This window comes from Thalassophryne amazonica, chromosome 7 (genome assembly GCF_902500255.1).
Source record: "Thalassophryne amazonica chromosome 7, fThaAma1.1, whole genome shotgun sequence".
Taxonomy (NCBI): domain Eukaryota; kingdom Metazoa; phylum Chordata; class Actinopteri; order Batrachoidiformes; family Batrachoididae; genus Thalassophryne; species Thalassophryne amazonica.
In genome coordinates, this window is record NC_047109.1 from 74,756,505 (window position 1) to 74,775,900 (window position 19,396).

At 42.1% G+C, this 19,396-nt stretch overlaps 1 protein-coding gene across 2 annotated transcripts; it reads right to left on the bottom strand.

The window, feature by feature from the left end:
• Positions 1-392: 392 nt before the first annotated feature.
• On the bottom strand, positions 393-12,334 carry mrpl51 (mitochondrial ribosomal protein L51). Of its 2 annotated transcripts, none has more exons than XM_034174509.1 (4): positions 12,172-12,334; positions 10,966-11,068; positions 10,528-10,635; positions 393-1,700 (listed from the first exon to the last, which is right to left on the bottom strand). In XM_034174509.1, exons 2-4 carry the CDS (start codon positions 11,054-11,056, stop codon positions 1,504-1,506), a joined length of 396 nt encoding a protein of 131 aa, XP_034030400.1. In that variant the 5' UTR covers positions 11,057-11,068; positions 12,172-12,334; the 3' UTR covers positions 393-1,503. The 2 variants fall into 2 exon arrangements, with proteins under 2 accessions (XP_034030400.1, XP_034030401.1); XM_034174510.1 differs by having other exon boundaries at positions 12,283-12,327.
• Between the last annotated feature and the right edge of the window lie 7,062 nt (positions 12,335-19,396).

Here is a 19,396-nt window from a genome sequence, read left to right on the forward strand (position 1 = left end):
GTTGGTTAATGAATGGACAATTAAGTTATTAATTTTGTATATATTTATTTTTGGATTATGCGATGTGTGCTGTTATTGGTGTGGAAGAGGAATTTGAGTTTATTGATTACTTTAAGATGTCTGTTTTGCTGTTCTGCTCACTTTGTTTTGTTTGGTTTTGTCATGATAAGTAAAAGTTGCTGAGGTAAAAGGGGTAGGTGTATTTAAGCCTTGTTTCTACCTTTCGGATGCACAGGTTGACCAGCTGAGAAATCAGTTTTATTTTATTGCAAATTGCTGAATAAACAAACTTGAAACAGGTAACAAAACATCGTTCCCAGTGTGAGCATTGCACTTTCAGCAACAAATACACACAAACACACACAAAAATGGACTGTACAATCAGGTACATCAATAGTTAGACACCGACAAAGGGATTTTTATTTTAGCATATGAGTTCAAAATGCAGGTGAAGAAAAATAAAAATTCACAACTACTTATTGGACAGATTTGTTTTTGAGTATTTCCTGTTTTAATGCATTTAACAGTTGTTTTTTTTGGGTGGGGGGCACTTTGTATGTATTGTTTCAACGTTTTTAAATGATTAAACACTTGTGTAGGGCAAGAATGTCCTGTGGGGATGTGACTATTCCTAAACATTTTCCAAAGTGTTCTGTAAAGCACAGTGGAGTTACTGGTGGTGTTCCTTTGTACAAACTGCTCTGAATGATGACAAACACAATATTGCAGTGTATACTGTAGTATCTGTTCACATTCAGTCAGAAGCAAAATAATAAGACATGTTCTAAACAGGGGACAAAGTACCACAAATACACTCAATGTCACTCTATTCTTTGACTCACCAAGTGAAAGTTAAAAGATTTTAAATGGAGCCATACTGTGTGGAAGCTATTTTTACCCCTATTTGAAACTTGCTTTGAGTACCAACACCTCATAAAGACTTTAGTGTGTTTGCACTCCCTCTAATTAAAGGTTCATCAAAGCCTAATTTTAATCACCTGATGTGGATTGTTTTTAACTTGCTGAATGCAAAACTCCCCGAGAACACGCAGAACAGAAGCCAGAGCATCTCTCTCACACACACATGCGCGCGCACGCGCACACACACGCGCGCACACACACACACACACACACACACACACACACACACACACACAGCATCTGATGTCAGACAAAGACTTCACAGTCCACCCCAGCAGATTAACTACCAGGATTAAGTTGAGAACTGTGAGCATGCTCCCAAAACGATAGACCCCCCACTCTTACACTAGCTGCTTGCCTGTAATACCTACTGGTGGCAGTAAATCTTTCACAATGAAATACCCGAATTTACAAAGTGGTCAAGCTCTGCATACTACATAACTGACAATATATTTAACAACAAAAGTCCAATTATCTCCCTTTGAAGATGGACCAGAATCATTTTTCTTCTTGCACAGTCTTACCCCAGCAGACCTTAGTATAGGCTGGTTTGATGTATTTGCTAGCACAGTTTGTTCAGTGTTAGCGGTGTTTGCCGTAACGGTTGAAACGTTTGTACAGGTAGCGGATCCTCTTCTCCAGATTGTGCTTGTCTTGGACCATCATTCTGTCTCCCACCATCTTCTTTTTCCTAATTAGACGCTGCAGCTCATTACCTCGGAAACCTTTCAGCCAACAGGGGCCAACAATGAGGTCCCGGGGATGGGCTTTAAATTCTCCTGCAGACAAATGGGGACATCAACATCTGTATAGCTGATATACAGTGCATCCAGAAAGTATTTACAGAGCTTCACTTTTTCCACATTTTGCTATGTTACAGTTTTATTCCAAAATGGATGAAATTCATTTTTTTCATCGAAATTCTACACACAATACCCCATAATGACAATGTGAAAAAAGTTTGAGATTTCTTGTAAATTATATATATATATATATATATATATATATATATATATATATATATATATAAAAACTGAGAAATCACATGTACATAAGTATTCACATACATAGTAGCTGTATCATAGTGGCTGTATTATCATGTTAGCTGTATCATAGTAGCTGTATTATTGTTAGATGTATCATAGTAGCTGTATCATAAAAAGTATGATACAATATACAATATGCCTTTGTAAGTATGATTTTTTTTTCTACTTCTCTAACTCTCTCTTTGCATAGCTTTGCATGAATTTATATGTTCAGTTAGCTGTTTTTCAGTTAGCTTTATATACATTTAACTGTTTTTATAGCGATAAATACATTTTTAGATTCAGATAGTGTTATTTTAAGTAAATTTTAGATTGATACCTTTATATTCATTTAGCTATTTGCATAGCTTTGAATGAATTTATATGTTCAGTTAGCTGTTTTTCAGTTAGCTGTATATACATTTAACTGTTTTCATAGTAATAAATACATTTTTAGATTCAGATAGTGTTATGTCAATTTTCCAATTTTACTTTGTTAGCTTTATATCCATTTAGCTATTGCTTTGCATGAAATTATGTTCATAGTGATAAATACATTTTTAGATTCAGATAGTGTGATTTTAAGTACATTTTAGATTGCTAGCTTTATATTCATTTAACAACTTGCATATCTTTGCATTAATTTATGTTCAGTTACCTGTTTTTCAGTTACTTTCAGATTCAGTTAGCTTTATACACACTTATCTGTTTTCATAGTGATAAAGGTTTCGACTGTGATTATTTTAAATGCATTTAGATTTGGTTAGCTTTATATTCCCTCAGCCCCAACCAGTCCCAGCAGAAGACTGCCCCTCCCTGAGCCTGGTTCTGCTGGAGGTTTCTTCCTGTTAAAAGGGAGTTTTTCCTTCCCACTGTCGCCAAGTGCTTGCTCACAGGGGGGTCATTTTGACCCTTGGGGTTTTTCTGTAATTGTTGTATGGCTCTTGCCTTACAATATAAAGCGCCTTGGGGCGACTGTTTGTTGTGACTTGGCGTTATATAAATAAATAAATAAGATTTGATATTCTGTTTGTTAGCTTACAAGCTATAGTTACGTTGCGCTAGATGAATTGTTTTCGGTTTAGATTGAGTCAGATTTATTTTCAGTCAGTTTTAGATTGTTTGAGGTAGGTTTTCCTGGAGCTGCACTCACTTTGGTTTTGACTAGGTTGGCTTTGTGTTTTTGTTGTTTTACAACACAGATATTGTTTATTCAAGTATGGCAGTGGTAGGTCCATGACCTATACGGGATCTAGGCGCTCCCGCCATCACGAGCCTCCCAGCTGACTGGGTTATAGCAGTGGGTAGATGGGACTCATTAGCCCTGTTAAGGCGGTCCACCTAGGGGAAGGAAAACCCTGATGCTAAACCCCCAGCCTAGGTTACTGCCCCCGTGCCTCCGAGGAAGGTTCTTTAGCCAGAGGCTAGGAGAAGGTCACTCTGATGTAAAACCTACAGCCTGGTGGTCGCCACAGCCGTCTCAGCTTGTCTGTGCCACTGTGGAGTGCCACCTTGCCTAAAGAGTAGAATTGGTGTGCGCGAGCTGATCCCCACTTTAAGCAACGAGCGCAGGCGGGAAGGAAAGCCCTGCAGCGATGGGAAGAGGCGAAAACAGCAGGTGCATGATGGCACTGGGAGCTGCAGTCTCGATCCTGCATGCAGGTGGCTCAGGAGCTATGGTCATTTGATTGCTGACCCGAGACAACAGCATCATCCGGCAGGGCCCTGGGTGACCAAGCAGCCCTGTTTAGGGATAGCCCTGCTTGCTCCACATGGAGACAGACCTAGAAAAGGTGGTCTAAACATGGCTTGTCTCACTAGACCTGGTTGGCTCACTGCTGCCAACGGGCATCACTACACGCGGTGTGAAAAGAAAAACAAAAAACCTGAAAATTGCGTGCTGGAATGTACGCACAATGATGGACTCAGACAATAGTAATCGTCCTCAAGGACGCTCAGCCCTAGTCGCCAAAGAGCTAGCAAGGCTTGACATAGACATTGCTGCACTCAGCGAGGTGCGCTTTGCAGACCAAGGGTCATTCACCGAGGAAGGCACAGGCTACACACTGTTCTGGTCAGGGAAGGCTAAAGAAGATCATCGACTCTCAGGGGTCAGGTTCATGATTAAGAGCGCCATAGCACATAGGTTACACAGTTTGCCAGTTGGACATTCTGACCGACTCATGTCACTCCGGCTCCCCATCAACAACAAGGATTTTGCCACTATTGTTAGTGTGTATACCCCAACCATGCAGGCCGACATCGGAGTTAAGGAGGCTTTCTATAGCGATCTGCACAACCTTCTACAGCGCGTCGACTCCCAGGACAAGCTCCTTATCATGGGAGATTTCAACGCCAGAGTGGGCCGCGACGTGCTAGGGAAACATAGCATAGGCAACTGTAACGACAATGGTCGCCTGCTGCTGGAGTTCTGCTCTGCACATGACTTGATCACCAACAGCCTGTTCCAACAGAAAGAGAGATTCAAAGCAACCTGGAGACACCCACGGTCCAAACACTGGCACCTTCTGGACTACGTTCTGACGCGACAGCGTGATAGAAGAGACATACTACATACCAGGGTGATGCCTAGTGCGGATTGCTATACGTATCATCGCTTGGTCCGTTCCAAGATTGCTTTCACTTTCAAGCCCCCTCCTAAGAAGAAAGGCCCACAGTTTAAGAAGCTACAAGTCCACAAGCTGCAAGACATAGACACAAAAATGGAGTTCAAAGCCAAACTAGAGGAGAGACTGGGTGGAGAAGAAGGCCTGCCTGACGACCCTGAACAACAGTGGATGAGATTAAAGACCATCCTTCAGGAGACGGCAGCAGAAGTAGTGGGCTTCTCAGCCAGGAAAAATAAAGAGTGGTTTGGTTTGATGAGTCTGATGCACAGATCCAGGAACTACTAGAAAAGAAATGTGCATGCCACAAGACTCTTTTAGCTAAACCTGATGACCACTCTGCCAAGACGACTTACAGAAATGCCTGCTCCACACTGCAAAGCAAGCTCCGCATACTGCAGAACGACTGGTGGCTAGCTTTTGCGGAGAAGACACAACAACATGCCGATGCCGGAGACATGCGCTCCTTTTATGAAGCCCTTAAGACCATCCATGGGCCAGCACATCAAGTGCAAGCACCCCTGCGCTCCTCAGACGGCTCCACCCTTCTGACGGACAAGGAAACCATTATGCAGCGTTGGTCAGAACACTTTGAAAACCTCTTCAGTGACAAGCGCACTGTGCAAGAGTCATCAATCGAGAAGATTCCCCAGGTGGAGGTGAAATGGGAACTTGATGACCCACCAACACTTGAAGAGATCCGAAAGGCCACCACGCAGCTGAATCCAGGGAAGTCTCCTGGCATAGATGGCATCCCAGCAGAGGTATACCAAAATGGAGGTGAGGCAGTCCTCGACAAGCTTCAGATTCTCTTCTCCAGTTGCTGGGAAAAGGAAATGGTTCCACATGACCTTCGGGATGCGGTCATTGTCTCCCTGTACAAGAACAAGGGCAACAAGTCCGACTGTTCTAATTACCGGGGCATCACTCTCCTCTCAATAGCAGGTAAGATTTTGGCTTGAGTGCTGCTCAACAGGCTTACCCTTACCATAGCGCATGGAAATACTCCCGAGAGTAAGTGCGGATTTCGGGCCAACAGGGGAACCACCAACATGATCTTCGTCCTGAGACAGATCCAGGAGAAGTGCAGAGAACAGAACATGGCCCTTTATGCAGCCTTCATAGACCTAACTAAGTCATGAGGGTTTGTGGAAGATTCTTGCACGCCTTGGCTGCCCTCCAAAGCTCCTCACCATCATCCGCCAGCTGCATGAAGGCCAGATGGGACAAGTGAAGTACAACGGGACTCTGTCCGGCAGCTTCCCCATCTCAAATGGCGTCAAACAAGGTTGCATCCTCACGCCCACTCTGTTCTCCATCTTCTTCAGCATGATGCTTCGTGAGGCCAAAGAAGACTTGACAGATGGCATCTATATCCGCTTCAGAACCGACGGAAGTCTGTTTAACTTGCGGCGCCTTCTGTCCCACACTAAGATCACGGAACAGCTAATCATGGAGCTGCTCTTCGCAGATGACTGCGCCCTCGTCGCCCATACGGAGCAAGCCTTGCAGCACATTGTCAACTGTTTTGCTGAAGCAGCAAGAGCCTTCGGCCTCACCATCAGCCTGAGAAAGACAGAAGTGCTATATCAACCGGTCCCCCATACAGCATATATCCCACCCCAAATCAACATCGAGGGTACCAGCCTGAATGCAGTAGAGCACTTCACGTATCTCATAGTGTTATCTCAAACAACGCATCTGTTGCCAAGGACATAGACAGTCGCCTTGCCAAGGCCAGCAGTTCTTTTGGTTGACTCTCAAAGAAAGTCTGGCAGAATCATGCACTGCGCCTTTCCACAAAAGTGCAGGTCTACAGAGCCATTGTGGTCCCTACCCTCCTGTATGGAGCTGAAACCTGGGTTCTGTATCGCCAGCAGATCAGATTACTGGAACGCTTTCATCAGCGTTGTCTCCGAAACATCTTCGGGATCAAGTGGCAGGACTACATCTCAAATGAGGACATCCTTACCAGAGCCAAATTGCCCAGCATGGAGTCTATTATACTCAAACAACAGCTTCGTTGGGCAGGTCACGTAGCCAGGATGGATGATACACGCATGCCGAAATTAATTCTCTTTGGCGAGCTCAAGGAAGGGAGACGAAACCAAGGGGCCCCCAAAAAGCGCTATAAGGACCAGCTGAAGAAACAGCTCTCCCTTGCAGGCATTCAGCATCAGTCATGGCAGCATCTAGCTACAGATAGACTCAGCTGGCGTTCCAGCATCAAATCCGCCAGCCTGAAGTTTGAGGCAGAAAGAAATGAGGCCTCACGCCAGAAGCGTCAAAGACAGAAAGAGCGGGCAGCAGCTCAAGCCCAGCCTACTCAAGTGTTCATTTGCCCCAAGTGTAACAGGTCTTGTGCATCCCGCATCGGACTTTTCAGCCACCAGAGGGCTTGTAGAAAATAAACTAAAAAAAAAGGCCTTCCCACTATCCTCGCAAGCGAGGAAACTGCCAACTACAACAAGTATTCACAGCCTTTGCCATGAAGCTCAAAATTTAGCTCAGGTGCATCCTGTTTCCACTGATTATCCTTGAGATGTTTCTACAGCTTAGTTGGGGGCTACCTGGGGTAAATTCAGTTGATTGGACATGATTTGGAAAGGCACACACCTGTCTACATATAAGGTCCCACAGCTGACAGTGCATGTCAGAGCACAAACCAAGCAAGAAGTCAAAGGAATTGTCTGTAGACCTTTTAGGCAGGATTGTGTCTAGGCACAAATCTGGGGAAGGGTACAGAAACATTTCTGCTGCTTTGAAGGTTCCAGTGACCACAGTGGCCTCCATCATCCATAAATGGAAGAAGTTCGGATACTCCAGGACTATTTCTAGAGCTGGTCACCCGTCTAAACTGAACAATCTGGGGAGAAGGGCCTTAGCCATGGAGGTGACCAAGAACCCAATGGTCACTCTGTCAGAGCTCCAGCATTCCTCTGTGGAGAGAGGAGAACCTTCCAGAAGGACAACCATCCCAGCAGCAATCCACCAATCATACCTGTATGGTAGAGTGGCCAGATGAGTAAGAGGCATGTGGCGGCCTGCCTGGCGTTTGCTAAAAGGCACCTGAAGGACTCTCAGACCATGAGAAACAAAATTCTCTGGTCTGAAGATAAAAAGAACTCTTTGGCGTGAATGCCAGGCATCACGTTTGGAGGCACCATTCCGACAGTGAAGCATGGTGGTGGCAACATCATGCTGTGGGGATGTTTTTCAGTGGCAGCAACTGTGAGACTAGTCAGGATTGAGGGAAAGATGAATACAGCAAAATACAGCGACACCTTGGATGAAAACCTGCTCCAGAGCGCTCTTGACCTCAGACTGGGGCAAAGGTTCATCTTTCAGTAGGACAATGACCCTAAGCACACAGCCAAGATATCAAAGGAGTGGCTTCAGGACATATCTGCACATCCTTGAGTGGCCCAGCCAGAGCCCAGACCTGAATCTGATTGAACATCTCTGGAGAGATCTGAAAATGGCTGTGAACCGACGCTCCCCATCCAACCTGATGGAGCTTGAGAGGTGCTGCAAAGATGAATGGACAAAATTGCCCAGAGATAGGTGCACCAAACTTGTGCATCATATGCAAGAAGATTTGAGGCTGTAATTGCTGCCAAATGTGCATCAACAAAGTACTGAGCAAAGGGGTGTGAATTAGAGCTGCCACAAACGACTATTTTGATAGTCGACTAGTCAACGATTATTTTTGCAATTAGTCGACTAGTCGGACCATACGTAAATTGCAGCTTATTGTATTTTATCTATATTGATACCATAATCAATTCCACTCATCAATCCGATTCCTTATCGATACCTCCTGTGAATTTTCTGTGTGCTACAAAGTAGGCTTTACAGGTTTTCCATGTCAACAACATTTTATTGAGACTTAAAAGTAAATAAATATGAAATTGGTCACTGGATCCTTGATCTCTGGACATAAATAAACTCTACATGGTGGATCCTTGATCTCTGGACATAAATAAACTCTACATGGTGGATCCTTGATCTTGGGACATAGACAGGGAAAAAAAAAAAAATCTGTAGTTTTTGTCAAAAGCATTTCCTTTCAGACATTAACGGCATGGATATCTCTCCATACGTCTGAGCTGAACTCAGATAGCTGCTGGAGTCTGCAGGTCTGCAGACATACAGTCTTGGCCTGCTAAACATCAGCCAGGATGTCTCATTTTGTGTGAAAAAACCCCCATTTTGATCAATTGCAGTTTACTGTTTGTATTACAATGTTTGGAAAGAGGTGTCATTTGACTGAAACAGCCATTTGCTTTGAATTTATTAATTCTGAGCGGACTATCTTTCTAACTTGACTTGGCAGCGTAGCGTTTGGAGCAACGGAATGGAGGATGATTTGTGTTTCTTTCACGCAACAAGACAGGAGTCTCAGTTAGTCACTTAATCTGCACAAAAGTGACTCACGACTGACATATTTTAATGGCTTTGAGAGGGGATAAGAAGCAGAGTTACCGCTTCTGAAGAGGAACGAAGCAAAGATCCAACAAAGCAGCAGATCAAAGCACTGCTTCATTGGTTCAAGGTTCAAAGCAAATGACTTGTCGACTACTAAATTAGTTGTCGACGGTTTCAATGGTCGACATAGTCATGACTAGTCATGGCACCCCTTGTGTGAATACTTATGTACATGCGATTTCTTACTTTTTAAAATTTTTTAATAAATTTGCAAAAAACAAAACAAAACAAAAAAAACTTTTGTCATGTTGTCATTATGGGGTGTTGTGAGTAGAAATCTGGAAAAAAATTAATTTACTCCATTTTGGAATAAGGCTGCATGGGTGCTGGTGAGAATTTTTTTTATTTGACAAACTCTTTTCCCGTTGGATGGATTGTGCGGCAAAGCCACAAGACACGAATGCTGAAGGCAGGAAGTCCTCTAGGGGGGTTCAGGGCATGCTCCCACAGAAAAAAAATTAAAAAATGGTGCATTTTGGTAGATTCATGAAACAATTATTACTTACAAAAATCAGTGTTCTCAGTTCTCAATTTTCTGGAGAATATCTTAATCACTTCACTGTAAAATCACATTTTAATCAATAATAGTAAAATGAATCAAATATATGAAATAAAATTTTCACATACTTTTATTTTAGCTTATAACTTCACCTTATGCAGTGACTGCTATTGCACCACAGTAGAAGGATTTTAGTGTCAAAATTCAATTCAAATATGTATACAGGACTTATTTTATTTACAGGACTCATTTTTTTCAAACAAACCACAAGCTGGTTGTGTAGGCATCGCTTATTTTTCACATGGGGTTGCACTGATTTTTTTCCCTCTCTTAGTTTGGACTTGAAATACATTGCTTTTCGGGTACTGAGAAATCTCAACACAAAATTCTTTGCTTTTCACCACCTGTGGTCACCACCAAGACAAAACACAAAATGCAGAGATCATTCTCTGATCATCGGACTTCGTATAACGCTTGTGTTTTGTCAAGGTTTGTGTCATCTGGATGTAAACATGATAGAACTCTTTCATCCCAGCATAAATCACAACAGTTTCTTCTGTGGTAACAGGCAGTGTACATTTGTGTTCTATGATCTGCTGACTATTATTATGGTAAAATTAAAAGTATGCTCATAAGACTCAAGGTTAGATTAACATCCCAACATTATGAAAAAGTGTTTTGTGTGCATAAATACCAGTTTTTGTCACATAAAACTGATCCAGGAGCAAAACAAGATATGGATAATTTTCAAAACTGAATCCTGTCCTGCTTTTAGCAAATCCCACCGCTCCATAAAACATCATTGTTCAATATGTCACTTTTTAAGTTATTGGATCCAATGACAGAATAACACGCAAACAAACGTCAGTAACAACACAACCCCTGTCTACTGGTAGAGGCAACTACCTTTGGCAGATCTAAAACTTTCCTCATCAAAGTCTGGCTGAAATTAGTCCAGGGCACTTACCAAGGATGTCAATATTATCATAAACCCCAAACATGGCTCTCTTCTCAGTCCATCTGTCCACCGCTTTTGGCTGTGGAACACCATCCATCTTGAGCTGACGGCAAGTACCTGAACACAGTTTTACATAAATGTAATCATGAATCAAACTGGCTCAGGCTGAACTGTGTTTTGGAAACCAACAGAGGTCCTGACCTGTGGACATGGTCCTGGGTTGTGTGTAAAACAGTTCTGACCTGTGGATACGGTCCTGGGTTGTGTGTAAAACAGTTCTGACCTGTGGATACGGTCCTGGGTTGTGTGTAAAACAGTTCTGACCTGTGGATACGGTCCTGGGTTGTGTGTAAAACAGTTCTGACCTGTGAATACGGTCCTGGGTTGTGTGTAAAACAGTTCTGACCTGTGAATACGGTCCTGGGTTGTGTGTAAAACAGTTCTGACCTGTGAATATGGTCCTGGTACTGTGGATCAGAGTCTCTGCAGACTGACACAGAAACGCTCCAGGTCTCAGTAAACCTCCCAACACCGACATGTCTCAATTGATCTACAATAAGACGTGAAAAGTGAGTGCATTCAGGTAAACTTTTTATTGTTATTATTATACCTGACAAAGAAATTTGCTCTCTTGGTACAGACGGTTGCCCAGTTCCGGATCACCTTTTTTAAAGTCCCGCTATACGGAGCCATAATGTAACTGAATGTCCTTTATTGTGTATTGTTGTATTGGGTATTTGGATGTTATTTAGCTGAAAAAGTCTGGGTGGAGTAGCGCTTCTACTTAAAGTGTGAAGCCACATTATGTGTGGCGCAAACATTTGCCAGAAACGGGTCACTTTTGCCAGTTCTGGATCACGACACTCTGCGTCACTTTAGGGTCATTCCTGGCACCTGGCTGGTGCCCTTGTAATGCAGAATGATACACACTGTGCCCGAGAATGTGTTTTGAACACAAAATGATAGAAATAATACTTATTAAATGAGAATTTACTTCGTTTCGAAAAGCGCCGTTATACGTTTTTACGAGCAAAAAATGAAGTGTGGAGGTGAGATTTCTCCCGAATTAAAAAGGAAAAGCCCCCACATTCATGTACATTTGTGATGTCGAGATGACCCCCAAAGTCCACATGACTCACAACTACAGACACGAGGCTGCTGCTTCAAGTGATCCGGAACTGGCAAATTTTCGCGTCGGAGATAAATGCGCGCAGCAATTAAACAGCAAGACATAACACACTGACATTTTCTACCCAAGTAAGTAAGTATTTTCCCACCCTAGAACCAAAAACACCGAACGGCTAACTCACCTTTGCTACGTTTTAGAGATCGTTACTTTAAAACTTGCAGGAATGAGTGAGTCAGAAAAAGCGCGCACACCACAGACAACGGGATGTTTTGATTCCTCTGCTGATCACAAGGACGGCTGGATCCGGTCGAGCTTGTGATCGTTTGTAGACAAAACATCAATCTTTCCATTGGTACCAAGTATTAGCTTATTCGTGGTGATTACGAGAAACGGCGGCACAAAAATACAGCAGTGATCTGGAACTGGGCAAGTGACTGCATTTGTTTATTTTTGTTAAAGTTCAGTTTGACCCTTAGCTTAGCCGCCGTTACATGTCAACTCAAAGTTAATATTAAAAATATTACCTGTTCCTGCTACTGTTCCCGGTCTCCAGATGGTACACGAGTATATTTTCAATGCAAATAATGCCTTTAAAAAAAAAAACTTTAAAAAACTCAAATTTTTAAAATTGTCATCTCAAAGCTTCGCCATGCTGAAACAGGAGGACGTCCTTCCCAGAATGCACAGCGCTGTTACCGTAACACCAAAAAAAGCTGCGCAAAAAATATTTTTGGACGTGAATTTTTTTCTTTACTTCATATAAAAGTAATTTCAAGGAAACGTGATTTGTTAAGTTCGTAATTGTTGTCGATAGGTTTCATATTCACCAGTGCACATTTGTCAATCATCAATCAATCAATCAATCAATCAATCAATCAATCAATCAAATATTGTCATATTACGATAAATGTAGAAAACATGTATTTATACTATTCTGTTGCGTTTTTATATTTTAAAATGTACCAGATGATTTCAGGATGCTTCTGATTTATTGTTATTTTATTTATTTTGTTTTGTTTTATTTATTGCGGTTGGTACACTAAAAATGCTGAAAAAAATCTTGTGAACAAATCGCGTCACTTATCGTTTTTGAACAGTAGAGGGCACTAATGAGAAGAAAGAGCACAGTGAGTGCAATGGAAAATTCACATGGAAAATCAGTTTGGTGGCTTTTTAGTTAGTTCTGTCGTGTGTGTGTGTGTGTGTGTGTGTGTGTGTGTGTGTGTGTGTGTGTGTGTGTGTGTGTGTGTGTGTGTGTGTGTGTGTGTGGGGGCACGCGCTCTGCTAATTTAATAAAACTGAATATTGCAGCAATGTGATATATGATTAGGTGCAGTGTCCTAATTCATGTGAAGTAATACTTTTAAACTGAATATCAGGTATTAAACATATTTTTTGGATACAGTTGGGCCCACACTGGATGCCTAAAACAGATGTGTTGTTTCTGCTCTCTATCACAGCATATGAGAGTTGAATGTCACGAGGTCAAAGTGCAGACTGTGGGGTTGAATTTGAGGATGAAAATATCTGTCAGATGTAGGAGTCACAGCTCTTTTACTCGTATGTGTGCTCAGTTGTTTTGAAGGGTTCAAAAGTTGTTGTTCATTCGGCTGTGCCCAGTTTTGTTTGGGGTCGCCACAGCGGATACAACCAGATCCGCATTGGTAAATGGCACAAGTTTTACGCCGGATGCCCTTCCTGACACAACTCCAGTTTCAAAAGTAAGACCAATAAATAAATAAATGAAATAAAATAAAGTTTCATGTGTTTCAAACAAGGTGAAAACCAACAGCAAGGAAAAAAACAGGACTGCAGTTTTTCATTTTAATTATTTAAGCGTGATACAGAGTTATTAAAAAGTTACATATGCAATCAGTTTATTTTTATTTTGTTTCATATTCATTCATTTCTGACTGCTTATCTGGGTGTGGGTCGCGGTTGTAGCAGACCAAGCAGCTCATCCCCCACTTCCTTACCCACAGTCAAGACTTCTAAATGTTCCTGGGGGAGATTCTGAGGTGTTTCCAAGCCATCTTGGAAATGTAGCCCCTCTAGCATGTCCTGGGTCTTCCCTGGGGCCAGTTGGACGTGCGTGGAAGACCTCCCAAGCAGATGACCAGATGGCATTCATTCCTTACCAGATGCCCGAACCATCTCAGCACGCTCATTTCAATTTTAACCTTTATTTAAACAGGAAAGTCCCATTGAGATTAAGAACCTGTTTTTGAAAGGAGACCTGGCCAAAGATAGGCAGCAGCACATACAAAGCACAGTGACACAATTACACAGACACAAATAAAAAGATAAAAAGATTAAAATTACAGTATTGCGGAGCTGGCCTCAATCACTCTCAATTTTTTTTTCTTTTACCAATTTAAATTGGTAAATTGGTTGAGTTTTGTTCTATATGTTTTAATTTTTGTTTTCTCTTGACTTGTTTTGTAAATGAGAGATTTTGTTCGTGAGTGCTGAATAAATCATTCATTCATTCATCACTCTCAATTTTTATTTAGTGCTCAGTGAAATTAATGCTGTTAATTTCCACTCATCTTGCAACATATTCCAAGCAAAAGGTGCCGAGTGCACAAAACCCTTTTACCCAGTGTGAAGGAGCAGCAGCTGGACTCCAAGTCCCTCCCAGATACTCAAGCCTCAAGGTCCTTAATCCCCTAGTTGCTCCTGGTGCGTAGTGAGCACTTTGTATGACAGCGCCCTAACATCTGGGTGAATGTGAGGCATTATTGTAAAGTGCTTGGAGCATCTGATACAGATGGAAAACACTATATAAACACAGTCCATTTACCATATATTTATACACACACACACACTGTACTCAAAAGTTTACATACGCTGGCAGAATTTTGGATTTTTTTTTTTTTTTTTCCCATTTTTCATAGAATATGAATGATAACAGAAAAACCTTTTTCCACTCATGGTTAGAGGTTGGGTGAAGCCATTTATTTACTGTATTTGCTCTTTTAAAATCACAATGACAGGAGAAACTACCCAAATGACCCTGATCAAAAGTTTACATACACGTTCTGAATACCGTGTGTTGCCCAATTTAACATCACTGACAGGTTGGAGTCTTTTGTGGTAGTTGTGGATGAGGCTCTCTGACCGTAAAACTGCCACTGAATATATCTTGGACTTTATTTACATCAATTATGAAGAAATGCAAACAGTATGGCACACCACAGTATGTTAAATCTGCATGGAGTAGACAGTTCTCAAATACTGAGTGACTGTGCAGGAAGGAGAAGAGTGAGGAAAGCCACCAAGACACCCAGACAACCCAGAAGAAGTTATAGGCGTATGTGGCTGTGATTGGAGAAATTGTGGGACAGTGCAAGCTTTGCATTTTGTATCACCAGTAAAACAGCTTCATGATGAAGTGGTATAGAGGAGGATTTTCTGTGCTGTGCAGCGCTCATAAAGTATGTCATAAATTATTTAATATTTAGAGACTTTTCATTATTTTTGCAGCTTTTTAGCTTTATGGAAAAATAAATAAATGATAATAATACCAATAATAACCACCACCATCATTATCATAATCAAGACTTTTGCACAAGACAAGTGTGTATTGACATAACTGTGCATTTATCTTTGTTTAATTGAGATGTATGTCAGGGACAAAGTGCACAGTCTCATTTATTAGGTGAAACTAGTCAAAGGGATCAGCTGCAAAACCTGCAAACAGTCTGTTACGTACATATTCTCTCTCTCGTTCTCTCTCTCTCTCTCTCTCTCACACACACACACACACACACACACACACACACACACACACACACAACTCTTGTAATACTTTCAGTTTTACTGTCATAAAGATCTGGACGGAATACTTTGCCATTTTCAGAAATAGACATACTAAGACATTATTAAACATTCCATTCCATGACGCATGAACAGAACTGCACTGTGGGCTGACTGTTAATTGTCCAGACAAAACACAGTGCTGAGTTTGTCTTTTGACCAGTTAAATGTGAACTCTTCTACATCAACATGTGCAACTAAAGGGCAGTCGGAAAATGGTGCCTCCACCAAGCCCCAGCAGTCTACTGTTTAATGCTGTACAGAGTTGAAATGCAAGTGTTTCACAAAATGACATACTATAAACAGGAAAGTTTTAATTAAAAAGGATCCTGAGGTGATCATGCAGTCCTACTCAAAATGATCAAGTGTGCTGTGAACTGGAACAAGTCCATCTTACAATATTGTTACATCAAATTTGCATCCTGTTACCCACATATTGTTGAAAATGTTCACTTTAAATGTGCCCAAGAAGACAGAAAAAAACCCTCATGAACAGGAAAAAATGCAAACATTTTAATCTATTACTGCAAAAAATATAGCAAATTCAGACAAATGGGAGAAACTGACGCTCATATTGAAGGCTAAAATCATTATTGTGGACTCTGTTTAATTACATATTATTAATAATGCTGCTGCACATTTAAAAATAATTTATTATCTTTAATATACAGGGTGAACACAAAACACTCAAATATCAAAATTGACATGAATAATTGTACAATTTTTGGTATCTACAGTTGCAGAAACATCAAGTTTTTTCTCTTTTGGAGATGATTCTTCTTCAAAATTGTAAAATTATTCATGTGACTTTTGATATTATAAATATTTGAAACCTAAGGAGTGTTTTTGTGTTCACCCCGTATATGCAACTATGTTCATACTGTCAAAATGTAAAATGAGCAAACTGTGAAACAAAGAAATGGACTGCATTTATATTAGCGCTTTTCCATCTACATCAGAAGCTGAAAGCGCTTTACAGTAATGCGATATCTACAAAGCTAATATTATTGAGTGATAATGCACACACTGTTAGTGAACTAGGTGCCACTAATCCTGATCTAACATCTATTATAAACAACATGAAGCAGTGGGATGGAGGGGTAGTGTTGGAGTCCGTGTTGTTTGCTGCATAAACCTCAGTAGAATCAGAGAAAGATTCTCGGGATCGTGCATGAACACGCATCTTATGTAAACACATGGATTTTCCTGTGTGATCTGACCCACACCCTTGAGTTACAATCTGAATAGACAGACAGACAGACACTTTATTAATAGCTCACCAGTACACCAGTACAGATAACAAATAATCAATAAAACACAACAACAGCAACCAAACATTACAATTAAAAAGTGAGCAAACAATGGTGATAATGGTAGTAAAAGTATTATAGATATTAAAAATATGATAAAAGGTTAAAAGTGTAATCAATACATAGATTGAATAATAAATAATTACAAAATAGAAGGACTTCAGTCCATTGCACGGTGCCCATGTGGGGTGTCAAGAGGCAACGACAGCCAGCTCAGCAGCCTCCACCATCGACTGAGTTGCTGAACAGTCTGATGGCTGTGGGGAGGAAGGACCTCCTGTTCCGCTCAGGGAGCACAGGGAGATGAGCCGTCCACTGCGACTCATCATCATGCGCCTCTCCACCACAATCCCCACTGGGACTAGGCTCCCTCCCAGCACCGACCTGGCCTTCCTGACCAGCTTGTCCAGCCGCTCGTGTCCCTGTCTGTGATGCTGCCTCCCCAGCAGACAGCAGCATAGGAGAGGATGCTTGCCACCAATGACTGATAGAACATCTGCAGCATCTTCCCACAGACATCAAAGGACCTGAGCTTCCTTAGGAAGAACAGCCGACTCTGTCCCTTCCAGTAGAGCACATCCATATTAGCCGACCAGTCCAGCTTGTTATCCAGGTGCACACCTGAATATTTATACGTCTGCACATCTCAATGCTGTTACCCTGGTTGCCGATGGGTTGCAGGGGAGACCTGGACTTGCGGAAATCCACAACCACCTCCTTGGTCTTTGACGTATTCTGGAGAAGGCCACTCCAATCACTGAAGGGCCTGACCAGGTCTCAGTACGCCCCCTCCTGCCCTGTCTGCACACATGCCACAATGGCTGTGTCATCCAAATATTTCTGGACAAGGCAAGACTCAGCGTTGTGATTAAAGTGTGAACAGGTAGGGGGCGAGAACAGTCCCCTGTGGAGCCCCACTGCTGCTCAGCAGTGTCCCACAGACACAGTTCCCCAGCCTGACGAACTGTGGTCATTCTGTCAGGTAGTCTGTAATCCAGGCAGTGAGGGAGGGAGCCACCCCCATCTTTCTGAGCTTCTCTCTCAATAAGAGAGGATGGATGGTTTTAAAAGTGCTCGAAAAGTCAAAGAACATAATCCTCACAAAACTCCCCGGCTCATCCTAATGTGTTTGAGCCCTGTGGAGCATGTAGAAGACAGCGTCATCTACTCCAATATGCTCCTGGTACCCAAACTGCAGGGGTTCATGAGCATGTTGTGCCTGCAGTCTCAGGTGGCGAAGGAGCAGCCTCTCCAGAGTCTTCATGATGTGTGACGTGAGAGCCGCCGGTCTGTAGTCATTGAGCTTGGCTGGGCGCCCAGCCTTGGGCATGATGGGCATGAGGCATGATGTTTTCCACAGGACTAGGACCCTCTCCATCTGCAAGCTGGAGAACGCGGAAAGCTGCAGCTGAAGAGGGGGGCGGGATTGGTGGGGCTGTAGCAGCAAGTGCAGACAGGTCAGGGACCCTGAGTCAAACCTATTATAACCAAACCTAAATCATATAGATGTTGGAGATATTTCCTTCATGCCCCTTTAAGTCTATTAACTAACCTAGCCATCTGAGTTTGTCATTTTCACCAGATCCACACTGTTATCCAGATCTGCATGATCTACGTGTATTTTTTTTTTTTTTATTTGCTGCCTGCAATTTCAATAAACACCTAAAAAAAAAAAGATAATACAACCAAATAAGAACTGCATCTTGTCTCTGAAAAGAGTTCTCGGTCTTTATTGACTTGTGCCCCAATATTACACCAAGCTTTATGAAATTTTTTCTTTCAAATCCAGACTTAAGACGCATCGATTCTCCCTCTTGTATAGCTAGCATACTGGCAACAGTGTGGTACTATTCAAGTCATTTTATTTGCAACGGAACAGATCTCGGCCTCAACTTTATCTAAATTTTGGGTCTGTGAGTGAAGCTTAGGGCTAGCCTCCGGCAATCACCTTAGTCATTTCTGTTTTCCTGCTGATGAATTTTACTTTAGGTGTAGTTTTTTCTGGCTGACTGATTCTGCTCTTTTTCTCTCTGTCCGAGGTACGAATGATGGATGGATCCGAACTGAAGGGGCTGACCAGACTGTAAGGTGGAAGGCCTGAGGTGGGTGCTGCATGCTGCAGTCTGCACTTGAAAGTGACCCTGTCGCGAGGACAGGCCCACTGACGTTGTGGACGATCCCTGCCTGTGGTGCTGATGCCTGTGTGGACTTCTCATCTTCTTTATACATATTATTATTTTCTTTGATTTTTTTTTTTGTATTATTTTCTGTTTCTTCAGCTTTGTAAAACTTTCCCAAACCTTGCAATTGTTAGAATGGCCTAAGCAGAGGGTCACCCCTTTGAGTCTGGTCTGCTTAAGGTTTCTTCCTCAAATCATCAGAGGGAGTTTTTCCTTACCACTGTCACCTGTGTGCTTGCTCTGGGGGTTGGTAAGGTTAGATCTTACTTTTGTGAAGTGCCTTGAGGCAACTTTGTTGTGATGTTGGCTTGCCTCTACTGGTGGTTGGCTCTCACTGCGGTATTGTATCACTTCCTGTTCCGGAGCACAGTGGTGTTTTTCTGTATCTGTTAGCTGTTTAATCTGCACAGTTAGATTGATCTAGTTATCTAGATTATGAT

What these genes read in the sequence shown, in the direction of transcription:
- mrpl51 (XM_034174509.1), bottom strand. Translation starts at nt 11,056, where the DNA reads ATGTCGGTGTTGGGAGGTTTACTGAGACCTGGAGCGTTTCTGTGTCAG. An exon ending in TACCAGGACCATATTCACAG is followed by an intron (nt 10,636 to 10,965) that starts GTCAGAACTGTT and finishes AACTGTGTTCAG; the next exon opens with GTACTTGCCGTCAGCTCAAG. An exon ending in TGATAATATTGACATCCTTG is followed by an intron (nt 1,701 to 10,527) that starts GTAAGTGCCCTG and finishes ATTTGTCTGCAG; the next exon opens with GAGAATTTAAAGCCCATCCC.